At 38.9% G+C, this 27,250-nt stretch overlaps 2 protein-coding genes across 3 annotated transcripts in view; both read right to left on the bottom strand.

Annotated features, from left to right (window-relative positions):
* The window catches only part of ZNF738 (zinc finger protein 738), a 452,488-nt gene that overhangs the window by 125,754 nt on the left and 299,484 nt on the right, over nucleotides 1–27,250 (bottom strand). The window lies entirely within an intron of this gene.
* LOC104657295 (zinc finger protein 431) overlaps nucleotides 20,990–27,250 on the bottom strand; it is a 41,728-nt gene continuing 35,467 nt past the window's right edge. The window contains 2 exon segments of the mRNA XM_030912893.1: nucleotides 20,990–21,186; nucleotides 21,188–22,535. Of these exon segments, the coding sequence (XP_030768753.1) occupies nucleotides 21,096–21,186; nucleotides 21,188–22,535 (1,439 nt within the window). The 3' untranslated portion in view covers nucleotides 20,990–21,095.

Genomic DNA, 27,250 nt, shown 5'->3' with positions numbered 1-27,250 from the left:
ATGAAGACAATGAATATGAGTAAAATGTCAGAAGTGCACCAAAAGCCTGACGAAAGCCCAAGTGCATTTTATGAAAGGCTTTGTGAGGCATATAGGCTGTACACTCCAGTTTTTCTGGAGGCTCCTGAAAACCAAAATATGATAAATATGATCTTTGTCAGGCAAGCACAGGGAGACATAAGATGAAAGTTTCAGAAGCTTGAAGGCTTTGCAGGGAGAAATATTAGTGAACTCCTGGAAATAGGAAACAAAGTATACATAAACTGGGAAGAAGAGGCAGAGAGAAAGGAAGAAAGAAAAACCAGAAACAGAAACAAAGACATAGCTCAATTTATAGCTGCTTCACCAGCAGAAAGTAACCCTGGATTTGCTAGAGGGCATGGCCAAGGCAGAGGCTGAGGAAGGGAGCAGACATGACTGGGAGAGGAAAGCCAGTCTTAGTTGGACAGGAACCAATGTGCAAGGTACAGGCAAACGGGCCACTGAAAAGATGAGTGTCCCGAAAAAGAAAAGGATGGAGATGATGGTCAATGGTCTAACACCCAAGCGCAGCATTCTGTTGCTAGTCATGGCGCCTCAAAGGCAGATCCCGATCTGATCGGCTTAGCAGGGGCCAATAATTTTGAGGACTGAGAGAGACTGGGCTCCATCTTTTTTAGGCCCTGAGGTCGCGGGGTGGCTATGGTCTCTATGGAAATAGGGGGCCAATCAATGGATTTTTTGGATGACACTAGAGCTGATTTCTCTGTGGTAACTCACCCAATTAGGCCCCCACAAGGAGCTGTGCTACCACTGTAAGGGCTACTGGGGCCAAAGAAAAGGGACTTTTTGCAAATCCAGGAGATGTGTTATTGGAGGACAAGAAGTGCAGCATGAGTTTCTATACATGCCAAATTGCCCAGTGCACTTGTTGGGGAGAGACTTACTTCAGAAACTGCAAGCACAAATTTCCTTTACACCTAATGGGAATATGACCCTGGAGATAGGGAAGCCAAAAGCAATGGTCTTGACTCTAGCTGTCCTAATAGCTGAGGAATGGCGGCTCTATGAACTGTGTACCAGGAGGCTGCAGGACCTGGACTTACACAATACATGGGGAATGCTTTTCAAGGTACCAGGTGTATGGGCTGAGGACAACACCCTGGACTTGCTCTAAACAGACCCCCAGCGGTAGTAGAGCTTAACCCTCATGCTGCCCTGTTAAGAGTCCGTCAATACCCATTACCCAGAGAAGAAATTGAAGGCATAACCAAACATCTAAATCAACTCTATGAACATGGGATTACAGTGAAACGTAGGTCCTCCTGGAATACTCCTCTGCTGCCCGTGCTCAAGCCAAATGGTGAATACAGGCCAGTGCAGGACCTCTGGGCGGTAAACAAGACCACTGCCCCTATCCATGCCATAATATCCAACCCATACACAATGTTGTGACATATTCCTGCTGAGGCCACGGGGTTCACATGTCTGGACTTAAAAGACGCTTTCTTTTGCTTGAGGCTTGCCCCCCAAAGTGGGCCTATATTTGCCTTCCAGAGGGGGCAATCGCAGTGTACCCGGAGAAACCTGCCTCAAGTGTTTAAGACTTCTCCCACTATCTTCCAGGAGACTTTGGCTCCGACCTTGAGGCTATTGCTCCACCTAGTGACAATTCTGTGCTATTACAATACATGATGATTTGCTATTCGCTGCCCCTAGGAGGGAGGAATGCCTCCAAGGAACAGAGAGGCTTCTTCGCCTGCTGTGTGAAGCTGGTTGCGAAGTGTTCAAGGACAAGGCAGAAGTCTGTTTTTGGGAGGTTGCATATCTAGGATTCATAGTATCCCAAGGCCAATGCAGGCTTGGAAGTATATGCATTGCCCATCCCAGTTACAAGGCGGCAGGTCAGGGAATCTAGGCGTGGCAGGATTTTTCTGAATCTGGAATTCAAACTTCTCTCTTATAGCAAGGCCCTTACATGAGGCTACCAAAGGTAGGGAAAGAGAGCCCTTCCTATGGGAGAAGGAACAATAAAAGGCCTTCAAAGTTATAAAGGAAGCTCTCATCCAGGCCTCAGCACGTGGGTTGCCAGATGTAAGAAAAGCCCTTCCTTTGTATGTGGATGAACGAAAGGGAATGGCAGTCGGAGTCTTAACTCAGTTGTTGGGCTCTTGGCATCAGCTGGTAGCATACCAATTCAAAAGACTGGACTTGGTGTCCTTAGGTTGGCATCACTGCCTCAGGGCATTGGCAGCTACTGCAATCCTCATAGAAGATGCCAACAAGCTAGCCCTAGGTCAGAAGTTAATAACTGGGGTGCCACATGCTGTAGTCACCTTAATGGACCAAAGAGGACATCATTGCCTGTACAACTCTAGAATGTTAAAGTGTCAAAATATTCTGTGTAAAATTTCCAGATAACACTAGAGACTGTAAATACCTTGAACCCAGCTACCCTGCTGCCTGTGGAGGAACCCGATTTGAAGGACGGTGGGTTGCTTCACTGCTGCCAGGACCTTCCTCACTTGTTGCATAAATACAGTGGACGAAGTGTTCTCGAGCTGGGAAGATCTCAGAAATACCCCCTTGGAGAGCCCAGATGTTGACTACTTCACTGATGGCAGCAGTTTCATAACACATGGGGTGCGATATGCAGGGCGTGCAGTAGTGACCCAACACTCGGTGGTCGAGGCTCAAGCCTTACCTTCTGGGACTTCTGCTCAGAAGGCTGAATTAATAGCATTAACCAGAGCACTGTTATTGGCCAAGAGGAAGAAAGTAAACATACATACTGACTTGAAATGTGCTTTTGCAACCCTGGATGCCCATGGGGCAATATACAATACAGAGGACATTTGACTACTGAAGGAAAATAAATAAAATATAAAGAGGAAATTTTGCAATTATTAGGAGCCGTATGGGCTCCAGAGAAGGTGGCTGTCATTCATTGCAAAGGACACCAAATTGGGAAAAGCTATGAGGCGCAGGGCAACACGAGGGCAGACCAAGAGGCTAGGCGGGCAGCAATGAGCAAGGTTTTACCTGAAGAAAGAACTCTAGCAATGCCTCTCTTTATAGAGCCCCCTTTGCCAGAGGTACCCAATTACTCCTCAATTGAAAAAGCTTGGTTTGGCTAGGAAACAGGAAAATATATTAAAGGTGGATGGTGGCTGTTCTCTGACGGGAGGTTAGCTGTCCCAGAGACAATAGCCGCAAGGTCTGTGAAGCAGATCCATCAAGGAACACACATTGGAAGGACGGCTCTAGACACTTTGATAGGTCAACACTTCTGTGTGCCGCGGCTCTCTGCCATCACCCGTGCTGTTTATGAACAGTGTCTATCTTGCGAACAATATCTAATCCAAAACAAGGACCTACTCAACCCCCAGGAATTCAGGAAATGGGAGCTGTGCCTTGTGAGAACCTGCTTGTAGACCTTACAGAGTTGCCTTGAGCAGGAGGTTACTGGTATATGCTAGTGTTTGTTTCACCTTCTCGGGGTGGGTTGAGGCCTTCCCCGCCAGAACTGAAAAGGCATGAGAGGTGACAAAGGTGCTACTAAAAGACATCGTATCAAGGTTTGGGTTGCCTTTAACCCTAGGATCAGACAAATGGTCCTGCATTTGTGGCAGAGGTAGTACAACAGTTGACTCAAATTTTAAAGATCAAATGGAAATTGCACACAGCCTACTAACCAAAGAGTTCAGAGAAAGTGGAACAGAAGAACCAGACACTCAAACAGCTACTAAAGAAGTTTTGCCAGGAAACTCACTTATTATGGGATCAGGTCTTGCCCATGGGCCTCCTCCAGGTGAGGTGTACACCTACAAAACAAACTGGGTATTCACCTTATGAAATATTGTTCAGAAGGCCACCCCCAATCATCAATCAAATTAGAGGGCATTTAAAGGAGTTAGGAGAGTTAACCCTCAGAACACAGATGCAGGCTTTAGGAGTGGCAATGCAGGAGGTACAAGGCTGGGTAAGTCTAACAGACGCAGTACATCCACATAAGCCAGGGGACTCTGTCTGGGTTAAAAGGTGGAATCCAACAACCCTGGGGCCCTTATGGGATGGGCCCCATATTGTAATTATGTCTACTCCCACTGCTATTAAAGTTGCAGGTGTCATACCTTGGATTCACCATAGCCGGCTGAAACCAGTGGCAGCAGTGACTCCCGACGATGACCAGTGGATTAGCCAACAAGACCCAGATCGCCCCACTGGAATAGTCTTAGGGCAAAACCCAACCAACAATAAGAAGGACGACTGCCCTGCTCTGATCACACTGGAGGCTGGTCAGTCTACGCATGGCTGAAGCTTGAGGATCCTGCAAGCTCTACTGTAGTCACATCCCAGAAGCTGAGTAGTCTACGCACAGCCAAAGCTAAGAGGACCATCTCCGGATAAGTAAATGTGGATGCAATTTATAAGCCTAGTTATAATTCTGTCAATACTGATTGTTCTGTTATTACTGCAAATGTCTATGCCCAGAGGAAGGTTTGCTGTGTCCATGTGTAGTATAAGCATGTTTCTATTACATACACTGATGTTTTTACCATTTCTGCCTATACTAACATGGGAGAAATCTCTAGAAGGATGTGCACAATGTGTACATACTACCTGGGTAAGGAACACCATAGTTAAAACTCTACTGTATCATACCTACTATGAATGTACAGGAACCAAGTTAGGAACCTGCACATACAACCAGACAACCTATTCAGTCTGTGACCCAGGAAATAATCAGCTATATGTATGTTATGATTCTAAGCTCTTACCCTACGAATTCTGGTTTGAGGTACATATTAAATCAGAGGGAGAGAAAGAAGGAGAGCTTATAGCTCGAACCAAAGAAGCTCCTCCCGCCTATAAGGGGCCTATTTCCTTGTACTTGGATGCCTGCCATGCCACATATGTTCATAATCCTAAAAAACCAGAAGCAGTCTGCAATGGTTTCACACAAGACAGGCTTAGCAGCAGCAGTCCTAAACATCTGTACAGAGAACCACAAATCAGGCGCTTAGACTGTAACATTCAGTGGTCTACACAAATTCAGCTCCAACACCTATTTTCAGGAAGGACTGCTCTGCTAAGTAGTATGTCAAACAAATCAGATTGTAAGACAAGAACATGCGATCCTTTAAATTTTACTATCTTAAAGCCAGAGCTACCTTTTTGTTCTACAGGGCAGATAGCACTATTACGAATTAATAGAAAAGGAGCAGACCTTGGAATTCCACTATTAATTGTCAAAAAGACTAGAAGGACTCAAATGTACCCAACCCCGCAATTCCAGGTCCATAAGTCATTCTATAAGCATTTTGATCAGACAGTGCCTGAGCTTCCCCCATCAACAAAAAACTTATTTGCTCAACTAGCTGAAAATATAGTTGGCAGTTTAGGAATTTCCTTATGCTATATATGTGGAGGAAATAATATGGGGGACTAGTGGCCATGGGAGGCAAAAGAATTAATGCCATAAGATAACTTCACTTTGCTTAACCCTGCCAGTGAAGCAACAGCCTTAGCCAGTGTTTGGTTGCTAAAAACTTCCATAATTGGAAAGTACTGTATCACCTGATGGGGAAAGGCTTTCACAGAGGCAGTAGGAGAAACAGCCTGCCTAGGGCAACAGTATTATGATGAGAGTAAAAACAAAACTCTGTGGAGAAATGCCCAGAATGACTTCTACTTACCAGATCCAAACCCTTTCTCTTGATTTTCTACTGTAAGCCACTCTTGGCATCAGCTAGAGGCTCCAGATGCTTGAAAGGCACCCTCTGGCCTATATTGGATCTGTGAAGCATGGGCATATTGGCAACAGCTGGCTAAATGGACAGAGGCATGTGTGTTAGGAACAGTCAAGCCATCATTCTTTCTAATTCCTCTAAAGCGAGGGGAACTCTTAGGATATCCAGCTTATAATGAAAATAAAAGAACTAGAAGGAGCATAATCACAAAAAAAGACACAAATATCAAAAAGGATGTGGACATAGGAAACTGTAAAGATAATGAATGGCCTGAAAGAATCATTAAATATTATGGGCCAGTTACCTGGGTGCAAGATGGGTCATAGGGGTACCACACCCCAATCTATATGCTCAACCTCATCATAAGGTTGCAGGCAATCCTAGAAATTATAACTAATGAAACATCAAGGGCACTAGATTTATTGGCAATACAAGCAAAATAAATGAGAAATGCTATATATCAAAATAGATCGGCTTTAGATTACCTCTTAGCCTTGGAAGGAGGAGTATGTGGAAAATTTAATTTAAACAACTGTTGCCTAGAAATTGATGATAATGACCAAGCAGTCATGGAAATCATAGCTAGAATGTGCAGGTTGGCCCATGTTCCAGTTCAGACTTGGTCTGGATGGTCCCCAGATTCCTTGTTTGGAGGACGGTTCTCAACCTTTGGAGGATTCAAAACCCTCATTGGTGGGTTCTTGCTTATTCTTGGCATCTGCCTCATCCTCCCTTGCCTTTTACCCCTGTTTATTATGAATATTCAGTCAACTATAGAGGCAATAGTAACCCGACACACTACTGTGTAGTTGATGGCATTAATAAAATACCAGCCACTACCAGAAGCAGCAGCTCAGCTCTGCGAGAAGGTGGCAAATAGTGGTGCTTTCCATTAACACCTCTGTTATAAAAAGCACCAAGGGGGGGAACTGAACAGGAAATAAAAGAAATTAGAGTGTATAAGCAGAAACTCTGTTTTTTTTTTTTTTTTTTTTTTTTTTTTTGAGACGGAGTCTTGCTCTGTTGCCCAGGCTGGGGTGCAGTGGCCAGATCTCAGCTCACTGCAAGCTCCGCCTCCCAGGTTTATGCCATTCTCCTGCCTCAGCCTCCCGAGTAGTTGGGACTACAGGCACCCGCCACCTCGCCCGGCTAGTTTTTTGTATTTTTAGTAGAGATGGGGTTTCACCGTGTTAGCCAGGATGGTCTTGATCTCCTGACCTCGTGATCCGCCCGTCTCGGCCTCCCAAAGTGCTGGGATTAAAGGCTTGAGCCACCGCACCTGGCAACAGAAACTCAGTTGTATGTAACAAAACCCAATTCCCTCAGAGAAAGAGAAAGAGCAGGAGTCCTTTTAAAATTAACTGTCTGTTTTTCTGTGGCCAGTGAGCCTTATCTCTCCTCCTTTCCCAAGCATTGTGAAGACCCTGTTTCTCTAGCTGTGCAGCTGCGAGGTCACTAGACAGATAAACTCAAGTCGCAAAACATGTTTCTCCTTGAAAAGTAAGAAATGATGTAATGCATGTCTCAACTGAATAACTGTCTTTGTTTCTTGCTTCTGTAGTATGCTTCCCCATGCACAGATCTCCCCCTGCCCCATAAAATGCTTAAAACGTAACTTAACTCTTTGTTCAGGGCTCAGTCCGCTGGATGTTAATCCGACTGGGCTGGTGCACCTAAATAATTAATAAATATCCTCCTGTACCCCATCAGTCTCTCTGATTCCTTAAAAATCCCGCTACACTTTATGCTCCTTTTCAATCACTGTTCCTCTAAGAGTAACTTATATTCTAGCTATTTATACAATAAATGAGGTTTGCCTGTTTTTGAACTTTAAATAAATGGATTAATACAGTAAGTTCTTTTTTGGCCAGCGTATTCTGCTCAACATTGTTTGTGAGATAGATCTCTGTTGCTGCCTGTAGTTGTGCTTTGCTTTGAAAGTTGTGAATATTGAAAGTTTTGCTTTCAATATTCATTGATCTACAATGTTCCATTATATAAATACACTACAGTTTCTTTATTCCACTTTTTATGAACATTTTGGTGATTTTCCAGATTTGTCAGTGCTTCTATAAACAGTCTTGTGCATTTTTAAAAGAAAAATTTGTGTAACTATGTAAATATTTAACCACAAATACAACTAAAGTGTATTTGTATCTTCAGCTCGTATAGGCATTGGGGAGCCCTTTTCCAGAATGTAGTACCAATTTACCTATGCCACCACCATTATATCAAGAATTATTTATTCTCAAATTGTCTTTTCAAACCTTACAAGGTAAACTCTGTGAACACTGAGACCTTTAATTTCATTCACCACTATATTTGCAATTTTTTAATTAAATAAATTAATTTGACTTTGAAATATTTATTTTCTTAAAATTAACTGTGGTAAAATTGGCCAATTTGTTTTTCTCTGAACATAATTTTCTTTTACACAACTCTGTTTTTTTACACAGAGAATTTTTCTGCCAAAAATTTATTATACTTTTTTTGATCATTCTCAGTCAGGGTTATTTCTCCCCAGTAGAGACTGTAACCAAGCAGGTGCAACTTCAGCAGTCTTTTTGTTGTTGTTTTTGAGACACAGTATTGCTCTGTCACCCAGGTTAAAGTGCAGTGGCACAATCTTGGTTCACTGCAGCCTCTATCCCCTGAGTTCCAGTAATTCTGCTGCCTCTTCTGGGTAGCTGGGATTACAGGCACACACCATCATGCCTGGCTAATTTTTGTTTTTGTATTTTTAGTAGAGACTGGGTTTCTCCATGTTGGCCAGGCTGGTCTGGAACTCCTGACCTCAGGTGATCCACCTGCCTTGGCCTCCCAAAGTGCTGGGATTACAGGCGTTAGCTACCATGCCAGGCCTCAGCACAGTCTGGAAGAAGATAGGCCTTGGCTGGCCAGGTAAGCCCTAAGCGATTGTAAATAACTACCTTGTAAAGATGTACAATTTTTATTTTGTATTTATTTGCTGTATTTATTAAGTTGTAATTTTCACATTTGACTTTTATTCTGATATCTGCAACTATATCTACATAACACTAATTCCAGTATTTTAATAAACAGAAGAAATGTATATATAGCATTGCAAAAATATAAGCCTGATACATTTATATCTGTATAAGATTTGTAGAATTAATTTCCTAAGGCTCAAGGAAGAACACACACACACACACACACACACACACACATTAAATTCAAATCAAATAGATTTATATTTTGTCAAATTGAATGCTATATAAAATTTATAACCAGATACACAAAATATAAATCAAATCATGAATACACTGATGATAATATGTACCACAACTTACAAATATGATTTCCAGTTAAAAAGAGAAAAATAATTGCTTTGCTGGATTTTCAGTGTGTGATAATCACCATCACCATTACAAAAGATCAATTTAATTACAGATTATCCAAAGATGTATCACACATCTAAATATTAAACTTTACACTGCAATAAAATATTTAAATCTACAAAAAGACACTAGAACATATGGTCAATAATACCATGAGCTGCCACAGGTTTTTAATAGATAATGCAAATGACAATCAACTCTATGCCACCACAACAGAAAAACTGGTACTGGTGAATCTCATACATATCAAGGAAGAAAAAAATGCAGAATTCGATATGCAAAAAAGATTATTTACACCAGATGTATACATCATAATCATGGTTGTCTGATACATTAAGTGTTCTGTATTAGAGTTTGCAAAATATACATAATTCTGTTGCTAATGAGTAATTAGCCAAAGCCCAACTATTCAATTGGCCATAAAGAAAAATTTTTTGGAAAATTATGTATCTTTTAAAAAAGTTGGAAGTGAAACTGTTGACCACTTTGGAGCCTTAGAAGTTCCTTTTAATGGTAGTTAGATGGCAAGAGCTGGCATTTTGGTTATGTCGGCCAATTCAAAATTCAGAGAGAAGTTACCACGTATCAAATTTTAAGGCAGATTTTATTCATTAAAGGCATCTTAAGCAGCAGCAGAAATGGCAGAAATGAGGCAATTCAGCATTTCTACTAATAATAATTTGTATTAAGCATGTCGTTAGATTCTGTGTTGGCCATTTGACATCTGCGATTCTTAACTGCTCCATAAACGTGCTGAATCACAGGGCCATCGGAACAATCACTGTTGTTTACATGCTTTTTGTCAGGCAGCTCTTATGAGCCTGCAAATGTTATTCCCAACCACTGACACCAACATGCATTATTTTGCTTTGTATTCAATAGGAAAAAGTCCCACGTTTTTGCTTCCAATCATCACTGTCATAAAGCAATAGTCCCAGTTCCCTGATAACTCTGCTTTCCCACCCCTGCATGACAGCCTTTGTGAGCCCCCCATGGCCTGCCTTGCCTCTTGTTTCTGGTGGGAGTGTATTAAACACCTTGTAATGGCATTCACCTTTATGAATTAAGATCCTGGCAAAATTCGAGAAATCATGTTGCTGTGCTTTGTTACCAGAAATAATATGGGGTTGGGCCAGGCATGGTGGCTCACACCTGTAATCCCAGCACTTTGGGAGGCCAAGGCAGGTGGCTTACCTGAGGCCAGGAGTTCAAGACCAGCCTGGCCAACACGGCAAAACTCTATCTCTACTAAAAATACAAAAATTAGGTGTGGTGGTGGGCACCTGTAATCCCAGCTAGTTGGGAGGTTGAGGTAGGAGACTCACTTGAACCCAGGAGGCAGAGGTTGGAGTGAGCCAAGATTGCACCACTGCACTCTAGCCTAGGCCACAGAGCAACATCGTCTCAAAAAAAAAAAAAAAAAAAAATGTAATTGACTTTTTGATTAAAAAAAAAACTTAATTTGTAGGCTGCTCTAGGCAGCACAGACATTGTATATTCATTCTTCAAATCCATAAGCATAGAACGTTTTATTTGAATTGTCTCTGATTACTTTCAGTAATGTTTTGTAGTTCTTCTGGTAGAGATATTTTACCTCCCTGGTTTAACGTATTTCTAAGTATATTATTTTTTGTTTATGGCTATTGTAAAGAAAACTGTTCGTGATTTTGTTCTCAGCTTGAATGTTATTGGTGTAAGGCAATGCTATTCATTTGTGTATATCAATTTTGTATCCTGAGACTTTGCTGAAGTAATTTTTAACCTTATGTGTCTTTTGGTAAAATCCTTAAAGTTTTCTAGGTAGAGAATTATATCATGAGTGAAGATAATTTCACTTCTTTTCCTATTTGGATGCCTTTTATTTCTTCATTTTGTTAGATTTATCTAGCACTTCCAGAACTACGTTAAATAGGATTGTTTAGGGTGGATTGTATTATTTTTATTCTAATGAGAAATGCATGCCCCTTTTGCCTGTTCAGTATGATGTTAGCTGAGGATTTGTCATAGATGGCTCTTATTGTGAGGTATGTTTCATCATTGCTTACTTTGAGAATATTTTCATAAATGAATACTGGATTTTCTTGAATTCTTTTTCTGCATCTATTGTGTTAATCACACAATTTTTTGCTTTTAATTGTATGGTGAATCACACTTATTGACTTGTGTATGATGAAACATCCTTGCACATGTGATATAAAGTTCACATGACTGTGGCAAAATAACTTTATTTGCCTGTGAACTCAGCTTGCTATTATTTCATGGAGGATTTTTATTTCAATGTTCACCAAAAATATTGGCCTGTAGTTTTGTTATTGTTGTCTTCACTAGACTTTGGTATCAAGATGATACGGATTTTTATTTTATTAAATAATTTATTTATTTTGAGATGGAGTTTCACTCATTGCCTAGGCTGGAGTGCAATGGCATGATCTCGGCTCACTGCAACCTCCACCTCCCGGCTTCAAGCAATTTTCCTGTCTCAGCCTCCCAGGTAGCTGGGATTACAGGCATGCGCGACCACGCCCGGTTAATTTTGTATTTTTAGTAAAGATGGGGTTTCACCACGTTGGGCAGCTGGTCTCAAACTCCCGACCTCAGGTGACCCGCCCACCTCGGCCTCCCAAAGTGCTGGGATTACAGGAGTGAGCCACCTCGTGCAGTGATACAGATTTTATATAATGAGCTAGTGTGGAATTCCACCTGGATTTTTTTGGAATACATTCAGTAGAATTAATACCAGCTCATCATTGTATATGTGGTAAAATTTGGCTGTGATTTTATATAATCCAGGGCTCCTTATAGTAGGTAAGCTTTTAAATTATTAATTCAATTTCATTATATATTTTATACACTTTTGCCCTGTTCAAGAGTTCTGGTTCTTCCTGGTTTAATCCTGGAAAGTTGTGTGTTTCCAGGAGTTTATTTTCTCGAAATTTTCTATTTTGCAGGCACAGAGATGTTCATAATAGTCTCTGACTTTCTTGTATGTATGCAGAATTAGTTGTGATTTCACATCTCTAACACTTAAATACATGCAGAGCGCAAAGAGAAAAAAATGGATGTACAATAGAAGTTTGACAAAATTTGACATTCCCTTATGCTAAGTCTCTGAAAAAATTAGGTATAGAACAAATGCACTTCAGCCAATAAATGCCATATATAATCAAAAAAATGCTAACAACATACTAAACAGGGATATGTTGTAAGCTTTTACTCTAAGAGCTAGAACAAGGCAAGGATGCCACTCTTGTCAGTCTTACTAAACATGGTACTAAATATCCAAGACAAAGAAAATAGAGAATAAAATCAACGGCATCCAGATTGAAGAAAAGGAAGTTAAATTATTCCTGTATAATTTTCTTTTATCCCTATACATAATCTGAAGTATACAAAAGCCTAAGACTTTAGTAAATATTAAAAATAATAAACAGGCAAGGTGCAGTGGCTCCTGCCTGTAATCCCAGCACTTTGGGAGACCGAAGTGGGAGGATCACAAGGTCAGGAGTTCAAGACCAGCCTGGCCAACATAGTGAAACCCTGTCTCTATAAAAATAAAAAAATTAGCCAGGTGTAGTGGGAAGTGCCTGTAGTTTTAGCTACCTGGGAGGCTGAGGCAGGAGAATCGCTTCAGCCAGGGAGACAGAGGTTGCAGTGAGCCGAGATCGTGTCACTGCACTCGAGCCTGGGCGACAGACTGAGACTCCATCTAAAAATAAATAAATAAATTTATTAAACTTTCAAAATACAAAAGCACCACCAAAAAGTCATAGCATTTCTCTACATTAATAACTATCCCAAAATGAAATTCAAAAACAATTATTTCTACAATAACTATAGTTTGAAATAAATTTAACCAAAAAGTTGAAACGCCTTACATTCTACTCTAAAAAACATTACAGAAATAAATAAATTGACTATTATCCACGAACTGGCATTATTAATAGTTGAATATTTGTATTACACAAAATGATCTACAGGTGTAATGCAGCCTCTATCAAAATACCAGTGATGTACTTCATAGAAAAATTTTTAAAGTGTATGTAAAATTCGTATGGTACCACGAAAGACCCTGAATAGCCAAAGCAATCAATAAGAAAAAAGTGACTAACTTTGAAATACACTACAAAGCTATGGTAACCAACAGTATGGCACTTGAATAAAAACAGAGATAAATAAAAACATTCTCTCTCAATGGAGCAGAAGGGGAAAAAAAGCAGAAATATATCCATGTATTTACAGCTAACTGATTTTAAATATAGGTGACTTTTTTAAAGAGAAAGAACATAATCTTCAATAAATGATGTTAAGAAAACTTTATATCCACATGCAGAGATAAAAATTGAGACCCTCATCTCACATCATATGTAAAAATAAACTCAAAATAAATTAGCTACTTAAATTTAAGGCCTGACAGTCTAAAACCACTACTACCAAAAAATAGCGAAAGTCCTATAACATTGGTCTGGACAGCAATTTCTTTTTTCTCTTTTTGAGACAGTCTCATTCTGTTTCCAAGGCTGGAGTGCAGTGGCATGACACTGGCTCACTACAACCTCAGCCTCTGAGTTCAAGCCATTTTCCTGCCTCAGCCTCCTGAGTAGCTGAGATTACAGACACGTGCGACCACGCCCAGCTAATATTTGTATTTTTAGTAGAGATGAGATTTCACCATGTTGGTCGGGCTGGTCTCGAACTTCTGACCTCATGATCCACCTGCCTCGGCCTCCCAAAGTGCTGGGATTACAGGTGTGAGCCACTGCGCCTGGCCACAAGTTTTTTGATTTAACCTAAATATCCCAGGACACAAAAGGAAGAATAAGTCAGATCACTTCCAGTTAAAAAGCTGCTGGACAAAATCTGATACAATCAACAGAATGTGACAACTAAAACATGGGAGGAAAAATTTGCAAATTATACATGTGACAAGAAGTTAATATCAAAAATATATTAATAACTCAAATGACAATACAACAATAAAAAAATTACTAAAAATAAGGAAATATGCAGGGTGCGGTGGCTCATGCCTGTAATCCCAGTACTCTGGGAGACCGAGGTGGGCACCAGAGGTCAGAAGTTTGAGACCAGCCTGATCAATATAGAGAAACTCCGTCTCCACTAAAAACACAAAATTAACGGCGCGGTGGCGTTTGCCTGTAATCCCAGCTACTTGGGAAGCTGAGGCAGGAGAATCACTTGATTCGGGAGGCAAGGATTGCAAGGAGCTGACATTGTGCCATTGCACTCCAGCCCGGGCAATAAGAACAAAACTCCATCTCAAAAAGAAAAAAAAAAAGGAAATAGCTGAAATAAGTATTTTTCAAGAAAAGTCATACATATGGCCAACGGGTATTACTTTAAAATCCTCAATATTAATTATTATCACAAAAAGACAAGTCAAAAAAAAAAAAAACCCCTATGAGATTATCAACTCATTCCTGTTAGAATGACTCTTATTAAAAAGAAAAAGAAAAAAGTGTTGGTAAAGATGTGAAGAAAAGGCAATCCTTGCACACTGTTGGTTTGAAAGTAAATGAGGACAGCCATTATGAAAAACAAAATCGAGATTTATCAAAAAACTATCATGTAATACAGCAATTGCACTACTGGATATATATCCAAAACAAAATAAGAATGAAGAAACATTTGCACTTCTATTGTTTGCAGCACTTGTTTCACAATAGCCAAAATACAGAATAAACAGTTCAACATCTAATGAGTAAATGAAGACAATGTGGTTGATATACACAACAGAATACTATTTATCATTCAAATGAGAAAATCACTTATTTTTCCTACTGAGACCGAGTCTCACTCTGTTGCCCAGGCTGGAGTGCAGTGGCAAGATCTCAGTTCACTGTAACCTCTGCATCCCTGGTTCAAAGGATTCTCATGCCTCAGCCTCTGGAGTAGCTGAGATTACAGGCATGCACCACCACGCCCAGCTGAGGTTTGTTGTTGTTTTTGTTTTTGTATTTTTAGTAGAGACGGGGGTTTTTCCATGTTGCTCAGACTGGTCTCACACTCCTGGGCTCAAGTAATCCACTGGCCTTGGCCTCCCACAGAGCCTGGGATTACAGGTGTGAGCCACCACTCCTGGCCTAAAAAAAAAAAAAAAAAAACCTATTATTCTAAATCACATGCATTAAGCTGGAGGACATTATATTAGTTGGGATAAGCAAGGCACAGAAAGGTCAATATCTCATAATTTCACTTACAGAAGGATTCCAAAAAACTTAATCCCATTGATTTAGAGAGTAAAATGGTGACCATCAGATGTCAAGTTATTTACAAGAAATGGAGGGATGGAAACATGTTTGTGAAATAATACACAATTATAGTCGAATGGAAGAAACAAGTTCAAGAGATTTATTGTACAACATGGTGACTATAGTTCATAATAATGTATTTGGATTTTTGAAAAATGATGACAGTGTCATGTGGTCTCACCACAAAAATGTTAACCATATGAGGTAAAGTTTTTTTTTTTTTTTTTTTTTTTTTTCCCACATGAAGTCTCGCTCTGTCCCCCAGTCTGGAGTGCAGTGGAGTGATCTCAGCTCACTGCCAACCACCACCTCCTAGATTCGAGCAATTTTCCTGCCTCAGCCTCCCAGGTAGCTGGATTACAGGCATGCGTCATCACACACTGCTTATTTTGTATTTGTAGTAGAGACGGGGTTTTCCCCATGGTCGCCAGGCTGGTCCCGAACTCCTGACCTCAGGTGATCTGCCTGCTTCGGCCTCCCAAATTGCTGGGATTACAAGCATGAGCCACCACACCCAGCCAATGTGAGATAAATTATTAGAAATAATAATTTAACAATGTATATATACTTCAAAATATTATGTTCTACATAAAAAGTACAGATTTTATCTGTCACATTAAAATATTTATAAAACATTATAGAAGAATAACAATGTGTCAAATACTGTATGTCTTTGTGATAATCTTGGCTAAATGGTATCAAAAATATGTAGTTTTGGGGCTATATTGTTATTTAATTTTTTAATCATAACCATAGAAACTTCTGATATTTAAAAGCATGGTTTGGACCCCCAGCACATTGCATGAGAGGAACCAACACACTTTAGGATTTTTACTTTAAGCTCGGGGTACCTGGAGTTTCTGGTGCTGATGGTAATGGTATGAAAGACACTCAAAGAGCAGGTGTTGCTTATGGTCCCATTACTGGCCACTCTGTGAACACATTAAACTAGTTTTCATGCAAAATAACAGACATGTTTTAATCCAAAAGCTGTCATGATCTCCAAATCTTTTTCAGAGAAAATGACCCAAGAGTTGGCTACAGTTTGGTGACTAAAAATAAAAACTGTAGACTAAACTTCTCCCACTAACAAAAATATAAAAAATAAGAGTGAGGCCGGGCGCGGTGGCTCAAGCCTGTAGTCCCAGCACTTTGGGAGGCCGGGACGGGCGGATCACGAGGTCAGGAGATCGAGACCATCCTGGCTAACACGGTGAAACCCCGTCTCTACTAAAAAATACAAAAAAAACTAGCCGGGCGAGGTGGCAGGCGCCTGTAGTCCCACCTACTCGGGAGGCTGAGGCAGGAGAATGGCGTAAACCCAGGAGGCGGAGCTTGCAGTGAGCTGAGATCCGGCCACTGCACTTCAGCCTGGGCGACAGAGCCAGACTCCATCTCCAAAAAAAAAATAAGAGTGAAAGATTTCTCCAAATTGTAAAATCAATAGAGAAAAGTTATTATTTTTCTAAATTTTAAATCCACAGAAGTCATTTCATTATTTTGTAACTTTTAACACTCACACTTAAAAATAAAAGATTCTGCATGGAAATTAAGTTGTGCTGTAAGTATATCATAGAAAACTAAATTTAAAATTGTTTACCATTAACCCTTAAAAATGTCATTTCTATATTTTCAAGCAAGTTTTATATTTGCCACACTTTGTGTAAGAATCTAGTAAGATTTTTCTTTTAAAAACAAAGCTAACTAATTTAATCCTCTTACCTGTGGACGGTATTGCACCTTTTATTTTTATTTATTTATTTATTTTTCTGACAGAGTTTCACTCTTGTTGCCCAGGCTGAAATGCAGTGGCCCGATCTTGGCTCACTGCAACCTCAAGCTCCCAGGTTCAAGCGATTCTGCTGCCTCAGCCTTCCGAGTAGCTGGGATTACAGGCATGCATCACCATACGTGGCTAAATTTGTATTTTTAGTAGACACAGGGTTTCACCATGTTGGTCAGGCTGGTCTCAAACTCTCGACCTCAAGTGATTCGCCCACCTTGGCCTCCCAAAGTGCTGGGATTACAGGTGTGAGCCACCATGCCTGGCTTTTTTTTTTTTTTTTTTTTTGATACAGTCTCGCTCTGTCGCTCAGGCTGTAGTGCAATGGCACAATCTCAGCTTAGTCTAATCTTCACCTCCTGGTTCAAATAATTCTCCTGCCTCAGCCTCCTGAGTAGCTGGGATTACAGGCACCCACCACTATGTCTGGCTATTTTTGTAGTTTTAGTAAAGACTGGGTTTCACCATATTCATCAGGCTGGTCTCAAACTCCTGACCTCAGGTGATTCACCTGCCTCAGCCAGAATTTCTCTTTAAATTCAGCAAGATTCAGTTTTACATGGAAAAAAATGTCCTCTCCATATGAAGAATCAATCTTCACCATTGATATTTTTCATCTTTGACTCGAAGTTATAAACTAACTTCAGCAGGAATATTTATGAATTATTATGGATAATCTACTACACAGCGAGAACTGTAATATGTTTGCTACATTTATATATAAAAACATCCTCATGACTTATGAAGCCTCCCTAGTACTTAGCTGAACAAATTGACTCAAAAAATATACTTATGTGAATTATAAAAAGTAAAACGAACAATCACTAAAAGAAAACCTATATATTGTTCTCCTCTTAAAAGAACAAAATGGAGTGCTCTAAATAAATAAAATGTAACATAATATACTACTTTTGGAATTACATCTAAAAATTATTTTGTGTGCACTAAATTTCATAAAAACTTATAATCGCAGACCAGCTCACATAATGAATACTTCATAAAATATAAAACAAAAAAATGGAAGAAACAAAAAAAAATGGGTCTAGCATGAGTATCAGGCAAGTATATACAGAGAATTTGGGAAGATTCAGAACTGTAAGTCATAGACAGTACAGTAATAAATTCAATACAAACTAAAAAGTATATATTTGCTTTCAGCATTTAGGTTTTTAGTTTTATAGTAGTCACCATATTAAAATGATATTTGTTCCCATATTGTTCTTTTCTTCTGAAAATATGTACAAACTCATATGCACACACACGCACTTAATTCCATAATTTTCTTACACCTAAGGTTTGTCTTTAGACTAATATGCATTTAACTCTATGTGAATCAAAACTAAAAATATGTATATGTTTGCAGGCAGACAGGCCACATGTTCAAAGAAAAATATACAGAAAATTTGAAAAAATATTTATTTTTTGACATAGAGCCTCGCTCTGTTGCCCAGGCTGGAGTGTAGTGGGGTGATCTTGGCTCATTGCAACCTCCACCTCCCAGGTTCAAGTGATTCTCCTGCCTCAACCTCTTGAGTAGCTGGGATTACAGGCACATGCCACCACGCCTGGCTAATTTTTATATTTTTAGTACAACGGGGTTTCTCCATATTGGTCAGGCTGGTCTCGAACTGCTGACCTCGAGATCCACCCCCTTGCTCAGCCTGTCAAAGTGCTAGGATTACAGACATGAGCTACCACATCTGGCATGAGAAAATATTTATTAAGAATTTAGGCCGGGCGCGGTGGCTCAAACCTGTAATCCCAGCACTTTGGGAGGCCGAGACGGGCGGATCATGAGGTCAGGAGTTCGAGACCATCCTGGCTAACACGGTGAAACACCGTCTCTACTAAAAAATACAAAAAACTAGCCAGGCGAGGTGGCTGGTGCCTGTAGTCCCAGCTACTCGGGAGGCTGAGGCAGGAGAATGGCGTAAACCCGGGAGGTGGAGCTTGCAGTGAGCTGAGATCCGGCCACTGCACTCCAGTCTGGGCAACAGAGCTAGACTCCGTCTCAAAAAAAAAAAAAAAAAAAAGAATTTAGAAATGAATTTCATTTATACTTTATAATTTTTATTATGACCATAAAAATAACTCTGTGGTAAATAAAAATTTAATCGTACATTTTACAATTTTAAAAAAGTGTAGAATTGGATTGTTTGTAAAACAAAGGAGAAATGCTACAGATGATGGATGCCTCACTTAACCCTGTTATTATTATATGTTGTATTCCTCTATTAAAATATGCCATAGGCTGGGCGTGGTGGCTCAAGCCTGTAATCCTAGCACTTTGGGAGGCCAAGGCGGGTGGATCACCTGAGGTCAGGAGTTCAAGACCAGCTTGGCCAACATGGTGAAAACCCATCTCTACTAAAAATACAAAAATTAGCCGGGCTTGGTGGTGGGTACCTGTTATCCCAGCTACTTGGGATGCTGAGGCAGGAGAGTCGCTTGAAACCAGAAGGCAGAGGTTGTACTGAGCCGAGATCGTGCCAATGCACTCTAGCCTGGGTGAAAGAGTGAAACTCAGTCTCAAAAAACAAACAAACAAACAGACAAAAGAATCTCTCTTATCTTTGATGCAGCAACAATTAATCCCATGCTTTCACATGTAATACAACAGGAATGAAGACATGGCAGGAAATAATTTCAGAGTTGAATGATGACATTATTCACTTTTCAAAAAATCTGTAATATTTTTCAAGAAATAAAAGTGTACTTTGAATGTAGTTATAACTCTCCAAAAAACCTTCTGATCCTCTTAAAGTTCTATACAAATAATTTTTCCACCAACTTTAGTTTTAGATTTTCTATACTCAGCACTCTGATTTAGTATATCTGAAGTGTCAGTACCTTATATATTTCTACCACAAATTCTCTGATATTTGCATAGACTTAATTATGGATTAAATATTTTACTTTTATTGCATCTGGAAAAATATGTTCTAGTATAACTCTGTTGATTTCTAAGCTGTAGTTTTTGAAAAACTGTTTTTCCAAATTTGTTATACTTGCACAATTTTTCAATATAAATTCCCTGATGTTGAACAAAGTTTGATCAACTGCTTCAGAGTTTTCCTCTAGAAAAAAATGTCTACAATAAGATCTGTGATACAAGTAAAGGCACTACATTCCTCTTTATATTTGTAATGTTCAACTTCAAAATAAATACTCTTCACTATAAAAGCTTGTATTTTCTGAAAGATCTTTTGACAGTAATTGCACTTATAATGCTTTTATTAAGCATGAACTCTCTGGTGTTGAGTAAAATGTGAGCAGATATTAATGGTTTTTTCATAGTCTTTATATTTGTATAATTTATCTCAAGTATAAATGCTTTCCTGGCAATAAAGTGTGAGCATTGGTTAAAAGTTTTGCCACATTGTTCACACATGTAGGCATTTTCTCCAGTATGAATTATCTTACCTACAATCAAGTGTGAGAACCATTTAAAGGCTTTGTCTCGCTCTTCAGATTTCTAGGATTTCTCACCAGTATAATTTTTTTCATGGTTAGAAAAGTTTGAGGCATTGTCAAAAGTAGTCACATTGTTCTGATTTGTAGAGTTTCTCTCCAGTAAAATTATCTTATGTCTGTTAAGAATTGAGGGCTTCTTAAAGGCTTTGCCATGTTTTTCACACTTGTAGGGTTTCTGTACAGTATAAATTTTTTTTGAGACGAAGTCTTACTCTGTTGTCAAACTGGAGTGCAGTAGTGCAATCTTGGCTCACTGCAACCTTCGCCTCCCAGGTTCAAGCGATTCTCCTGCCTCAGCCTTCCAAGTAGATGGGAATACAGACAGACGCCACCACACCCAGATAATTTTTGTATTTTTAGTAGAGACAGGGTTTCACCATGTTGGCCAGGATGGTCTCGATCTCTTGACCTTGTGATCCGCCTGCCTCAGCCTCCCAAAATGCTGGGATTACAGGAGTGAGCCACTGCACCTGGCCAATTTTTAATGCTTAGTAAGAGTTGAGGACTGCTTAAAGGCTTTCCCACATTCTTCACATTTGTAGAGTTTCTCTCCAGTATGAATTATTTTGTTTAATAAGGTTTGAGGACTGGTTAAATGCATTGCCACATTCTTCACAGTTGTAGGGTTTCTTTCTAGTATGAATTTTCCTATGTTTAGTAAGAGTTGAGGATTGGTTAAAGGCTTTACCACATTCTTCACATTTGTAAGATTTCTCTCCTGTATGAATTATCTTATGTTTAGTAAGATTTGAGGATCGGTTAAAAGCTTTGCCACATTCTTCACATTTGTAGGGTTTCTCTCCAGTGTGAATTCTCTTATGTGTAGTAAGGATTGACGATTGGCTAAAAGCTTTGCCACATTCTTCACATTTGTAAGGTTTCTCTCCAGTATGAATTATCTTATGTGCAGTAAGTTGTGGGGACCGGTTAAAGGCTTTTCCACATTCTTCACATTTGTAGGGCTTCTCTCCAGTATGAATCATCTTATGTGTAGTAAGGTTTGAGGACTCATTAAAGGCTTTGCCACACACTTCACATTTGTAAGGTTTCTCTCCAGTATGAATTCTTTTGTGTTTAGTAAGGGTTGAGGACCAATTAAAGCCTTTGCCGCATTCTTCACATTTGTAAGATTTTTCTCCAGTATGAATTATCTTATGTTTAGTAAGGTATGAGAATCGGTTAAAAGCTTTGTCACATTCTTCACATTTGTAAGGTTTCTCTCCAGCATGAATGAACTTATGTGTAGTAAGGGTTGAAGACTGGTTAAAAGCTTTGCCACATTCTTCACATTTGTAGGGTTTCTCTCCAGTATGAATTATCTTATGTGTAGTAAGGTGTGAAGACCGGTTGAAGGCTTTGCCACATTCTTCACATTTGTAGGGTTTCTCTCCAGTATGAATTATCTTATGTGTAGTAAGGGTTGAGGACTGCTTAAAAGTTTTGCCACATTCTTCACATTTGAAGGGTTTCTCTCCAGTATGAATTCTCTTGTGTCTAGTAAGGGTTGAGAACCATTTAAAGGCTTTGCCACATTCCTCACATTGGTAAGAATTCTCTCTAATATGAATTCTTTTATGTTGACTTAGGTGTAAAAGCATGCAAAATGATTTGCCACATTTTTTACATTTGAAAGGTTTCTTTCCAGTATGTCTTGTCTTATGTCTATTTGCATTTAAAAATTTATGAAAGACTTTCACATATTTATCACATGGAAATATTTTGCTCTGGGTAGTTGTCAAACACTGGTTTAGTTCATTATAACCTTCTTTGTACACCTTATACTCATCTACACTTGTGGAGCCTTTTCTTAACTTTAAATTCTCATGTTCACATTTTCCGTATCTTCTCAGTATTACTTGTTGAAAAACATCTTTTATGTCTTGCTCTGGCCAAAGGTCTTTGGTAAAATAAGAACACATAGCTGAAAGAAATAAAAACAACAAATTATTCAACTTACTAGACTCTGATAAACATATTTTACAAATCTAACCTATGTTATACAAACTACATAAGCAAGATGCCATAATAAAACACCATAGGCCCTAAATCCTTCATAGACATATAAATGTAATAAAAACATACTAACCAAAATACATTTGAGGACAACTTAAAATAAGTGTGTAAATTTCTCCAGGTGAGTACACAGGTGAGTACACAGGAATGCAAAGACACAGAAGAACAAGAAAAGCCTGTTGCATTTAGCCAACACAATTCTTCCTACTCAACAATATAACACAGTGCCTTTCTAAGTAAATTGCTAACTTTTCATTTCTTTTTTAATAAACAAGTAACATACTGACACATACATCTATATTACTTGCTTCTAGGGGCCTTTCCAGAAACTGGTCTCCCAGAACATAAAGTGCTGAAAGAAATGGTGGTATATTTTGGAATTACAGTTTGGGTTTGCTGAGACCAAAGGTAAATGTTACAGCGCAGAAAGACTGCAGTACCACAGACAGAAAACAGATATAGCAAATGATTGCTGATGAAGATGAAACAGAAATTCCTTTAACTAAAAAATAAACACAAAATTTTAGACAAGACACACTCTAAGAACATGTTTGAGAGTCTCACAGGACCTCAAACCAAGAAAATTGTTTTCAGACTACGCCAGGACAAAGCTACATTACAAACAATGTAACAGGTAGCTTTATTTAATGTCCAAATGTTAATCAACGATTACAATGAATACAAAATAGGGCAAAATCCTTCCATCAAAATTATAAGATTTTCAAAGAAACCATAAAAAAGATGTATACACTAATTTTTAAAATTGAAAATAAACTGAATACTCAATGAGTAAAATAGGAACACAGAACTACAGAAAATCAGAAAAAAATGAGGATAAGAACAAAAATATTTAAAATACCCCAAAAAACAGAAATTATAAAGGAAAATATAAAAAATTTGGAAAGAAAAAATAATGTCAAAATGAAGAAGCTCAACAAACACACTAGGATACACACAAAGATATTTATAACAAACACATATGTAAGCACAATTTCGAAGAAGAGAATGGAGCTACAAGATAAAAACGACATGTCATTTACAAGTATAGTCTTATGAGATAGCTGGTAAACTGTCAAAAAAACTTTGCGGGCCAGAAGGAAACTGTGTGATATAGTCAAAGTCCTGAAAAAAATCGCTATCAAGTTAGAATAATACCATCAGCATATCTGTCCTGCCAAGTAAAAAGAAAAAAACCTTCAAAAATAACCAAATACTGAAAAAGTATATTGGCTCTTCATATGCCTTACATATAAAAGGTGCTGATAACCATTGCTGCTACTGAAAATAACATGATTCAACAAAACAACACATCATATAAAATACATTATTCTCTGGGAAAAAAAATGCACATACACAAAAATGGAAGTTCTTAGCATTATAATAATAGTGCAAAAATATTAATTATTCTTTAAAACTTGAAAGGTAAAAGCATAGAAATCATTATAAACATTTGTTAGTGAATATACAACATAAAATATATAATTGGCAACATCAATGACAAATTTGAAGGCAGATATAATGAGAAAAAAATTTTCAATGCAACTGAAGTTCTTTCTTTTTTTTTTTTTCTTTTGATATGGAGTCTCACTCTGTCACCAGGCTAGAGTGCAGTGGTGCAATCTTAGCTCACGGCAACCTCCACCTCCTGAGTTCAAGTGATTCTCCTGCCTCAGCCTCCCAAGTAGCCGGGACTACAGGTGTGCATCACCATGCCCAGCTAATTTTTGTATTTATTTATTTATTTTTTTTGAGACGGAGTCTCGCTCTGTCGCCCAGGCTGGAGTGCAGTGGCGTGATCTCGGCTCACTGCAAGCTCCGCCTCCCGGGTTCACGCCATTCTCCTGCTTCAGCCTCCTGAGTAGCTGGGACTACAGGCACCCGCCACCGCGCCCAGCTAATTTTTTGTATTTTTAGTAGAGACGGGGTTTCACCGTGGTCTCGATCTCCTGACCTTGTGATCCGCCCGCCTCGGCCTCCCAAAGTGCTGGGATTACAGGCGTGGGCCACCGCGCCCGGCCAATTTTTGTATTTTTAGTAGAGATGGGGTTTCACCTTGTTGGCCAGGATGGTCTCGATCCCTTGACCTTGTGATCCGCCTGCCTCGACCTCCCAAAGTGCTGGAAATATAGGTGTGAGCCACCGCACCCGGCCTGAAGTTCATTTTTTTACCAGATTAAAATACATTGTTGTATCTTTTAGAGGTTTTATATAATCCCCAAGGTAACCCCAAGAATATATTTGCATAGATACATAAAACAAATGGGAAAGAAATAAAAGCATATCAAGATAAGTATAACAAAGACACAAAGAAAAAGAGAAAATGAGGAACAAAGATACAAGAAGCAAATAAAACAATAAAATAACAGTAGTAAGTCTTCATAAGTGGAGAAAAACAAAATTCTTTTGAGACAAGTAAATGCAAAGGGAACACATCATTACCAGGCCTGCCTTGCTAGAGCTCCTGAAAGAAGCGCTAAGGTTAAGGAGAAAAAACCATTATCAGTCATTGCAAAAACACACTGAAGTACAAAGATCAATTATGCTATAAAACAACTACATCAACTACTCTGCAAAATAAGCAGTTAGCACCACTTGGACAGAATCACACATAACAATATTAACCTTAACTGTAATAGGCTGAATACCTCAATTCAAAGACACAGAAGGGCAAGCTGGATAAAGAGTCACGACACAGTTTGGGACCCGCCTGGCCAACATAGTGAAACTCCATCTCTACTAAAAATGCAAAAAATTAGCTGGATGTGGTGGCGGGCGCCTGTAATCCCAGCTACTCAAAACCACACAGCCACATCAAAACTGAACAACCTACACCTGAATGAATTTCCTGAATGAACAACTTGCTCCTCTTTATTTCTGGGTAAATAATACAACTAAATCAGAAATCAAAAAAGTATTTGAAAACAATGAGAATGAAGAGACAATGTACCAGAATCTCTGGAACACAGCTAAAGCAGTATAAGAGGGAAATTTACAGCACTAAATACTCACATCAAAAAGCTAGATCTTAAATGGACACCCTAACATCATAACTGAAAGAACGAGAAAACCAAGAGCAAACAAAACTTAAAGCTAGCAGAAGACAAGAAATAACCAGATTCAGACTGGAAGTGAATGACACTGAGACCCAAAAAACCCTTCAAAAACCTCAATGAATCCAGGAGCTGTTTTTTTTTTTTTTTTTAACAAAATTAATAAAATAGACTGCTAGCTAGATTAATAAAGAAAAAAAGAGAGAAGAATGTAATAGACAATAAAAGTGATAAAGGGGATCTCATCATTGACCCCACAGAAATAAAAACAATCTTCAGAAAATACTATAAACACCTCTGTGCACATAAACTGGAAAATCGAGAAGAAATGGAAAAATTCCTGGACACATCTATCCTTTCAAGACTGAACCAGAAGAAGTTGAATCCCTGCATAGACCAATAACAAGTTCTGAAATTGTGGCGGTAACAAATAGCCTACTAACCAAGGAAGTCCAGGATCAGATACATTTATAGCTGAATTCTACCAGAAGCACAAAGAGGATCTGGTACCATTTCTTGTGAAACTATTCCAAATGATGGAAAAGGAGGGGTCTCTCCTTAACTCATTCTATGAGGCCAGCATGGCAGAGATGTAACAAAATAAAACAACAACAACACACACACACATACAAAAACCTTCAGGCCAATATTCCTGATAAACATCAATGCAAAAATTCTCAATAAAATACTGGCAAAGTGAATCCAGCAGCACGTTAAAAAGCTTTATTTCTGGGATGCAAGGCTGGTTCAACATACAAAAATTGATGTAATTCAAGTCAGCTTTATTTCCAGGATGAAAGGTTGGTTCAACATATAAAAATCGATGTAATTAATCACATAAACAGATCTAAAGACAAAAACTACATGATTATCTCAAAAATGCAGAAAAGGCCTTCGATCAAATTTAACATCCCAACATGTTAAAAACTCTCAATAAACAAGGTATTCACGAAACATACATCAAAATAATAAGAGCTATCTATGACAAACCCATAGCCAATAAAAAAGGGCAAAGCTGGAAGCATTCCCCTTGAAAACTGGCACTAGAAAACGATGCCCTCTCCCACCACTCTTATTTAACATAGTATTGCAATTTCTGGCCAGGGAAATCAGGCAAGAGAAATAAATAAGTGATATTCAAACAGGAAGTCAAACTGTCTCTGTTTGTGGACGACATGATCCTAGATCTAGAAAGCCCCATTGTCTCAGCCCAAAAGCTTCTTCATCTTATATGCAACTTCAGCAAAGTCTCAAGATACAAAATCAATGTGCAAACATCACAAGCATTTCAATATACCAACAATAAACAAGCAGAGAGCCAAATCATGAATAAACTCCCATTCACAATTGCTACAAAGAGAACAAAGTACCAAGAAATAAATCTAACAAGGGAAGTGAAGGACCTCTTCAAGGAGAACTACAAACCACTGCGTAAGAAAATCAGAGGACACAAACAAATAAAAAAGACAGAAAGAATCAATATTGTAAAAATGGCCATACTGCTCGAAGTAATTTATAGATTCCATGCTATTCTGACTAAACTACCACTAACATTCTTCACAGAATTAGAAAA

This window comes from Rhinopithecus roxellana, chromosome 12 (genome assembly GCF_007565055.1).
Source record: "Rhinopithecus roxellana isolate Shanxi Qingling chromosome 12, ASM756505v1, whole genome shotgun sequence".
NCBI lineage: Eukaryota > Metazoa > Chordata > Mammalia > Primates > Cercopithecidae > Rhinopithecus > Rhinopithecus roxellana.
Note: the sequence above shows the minus strand (reverse complement) of the source record. Positions and strands in the feature narration are given on the sequence as shown.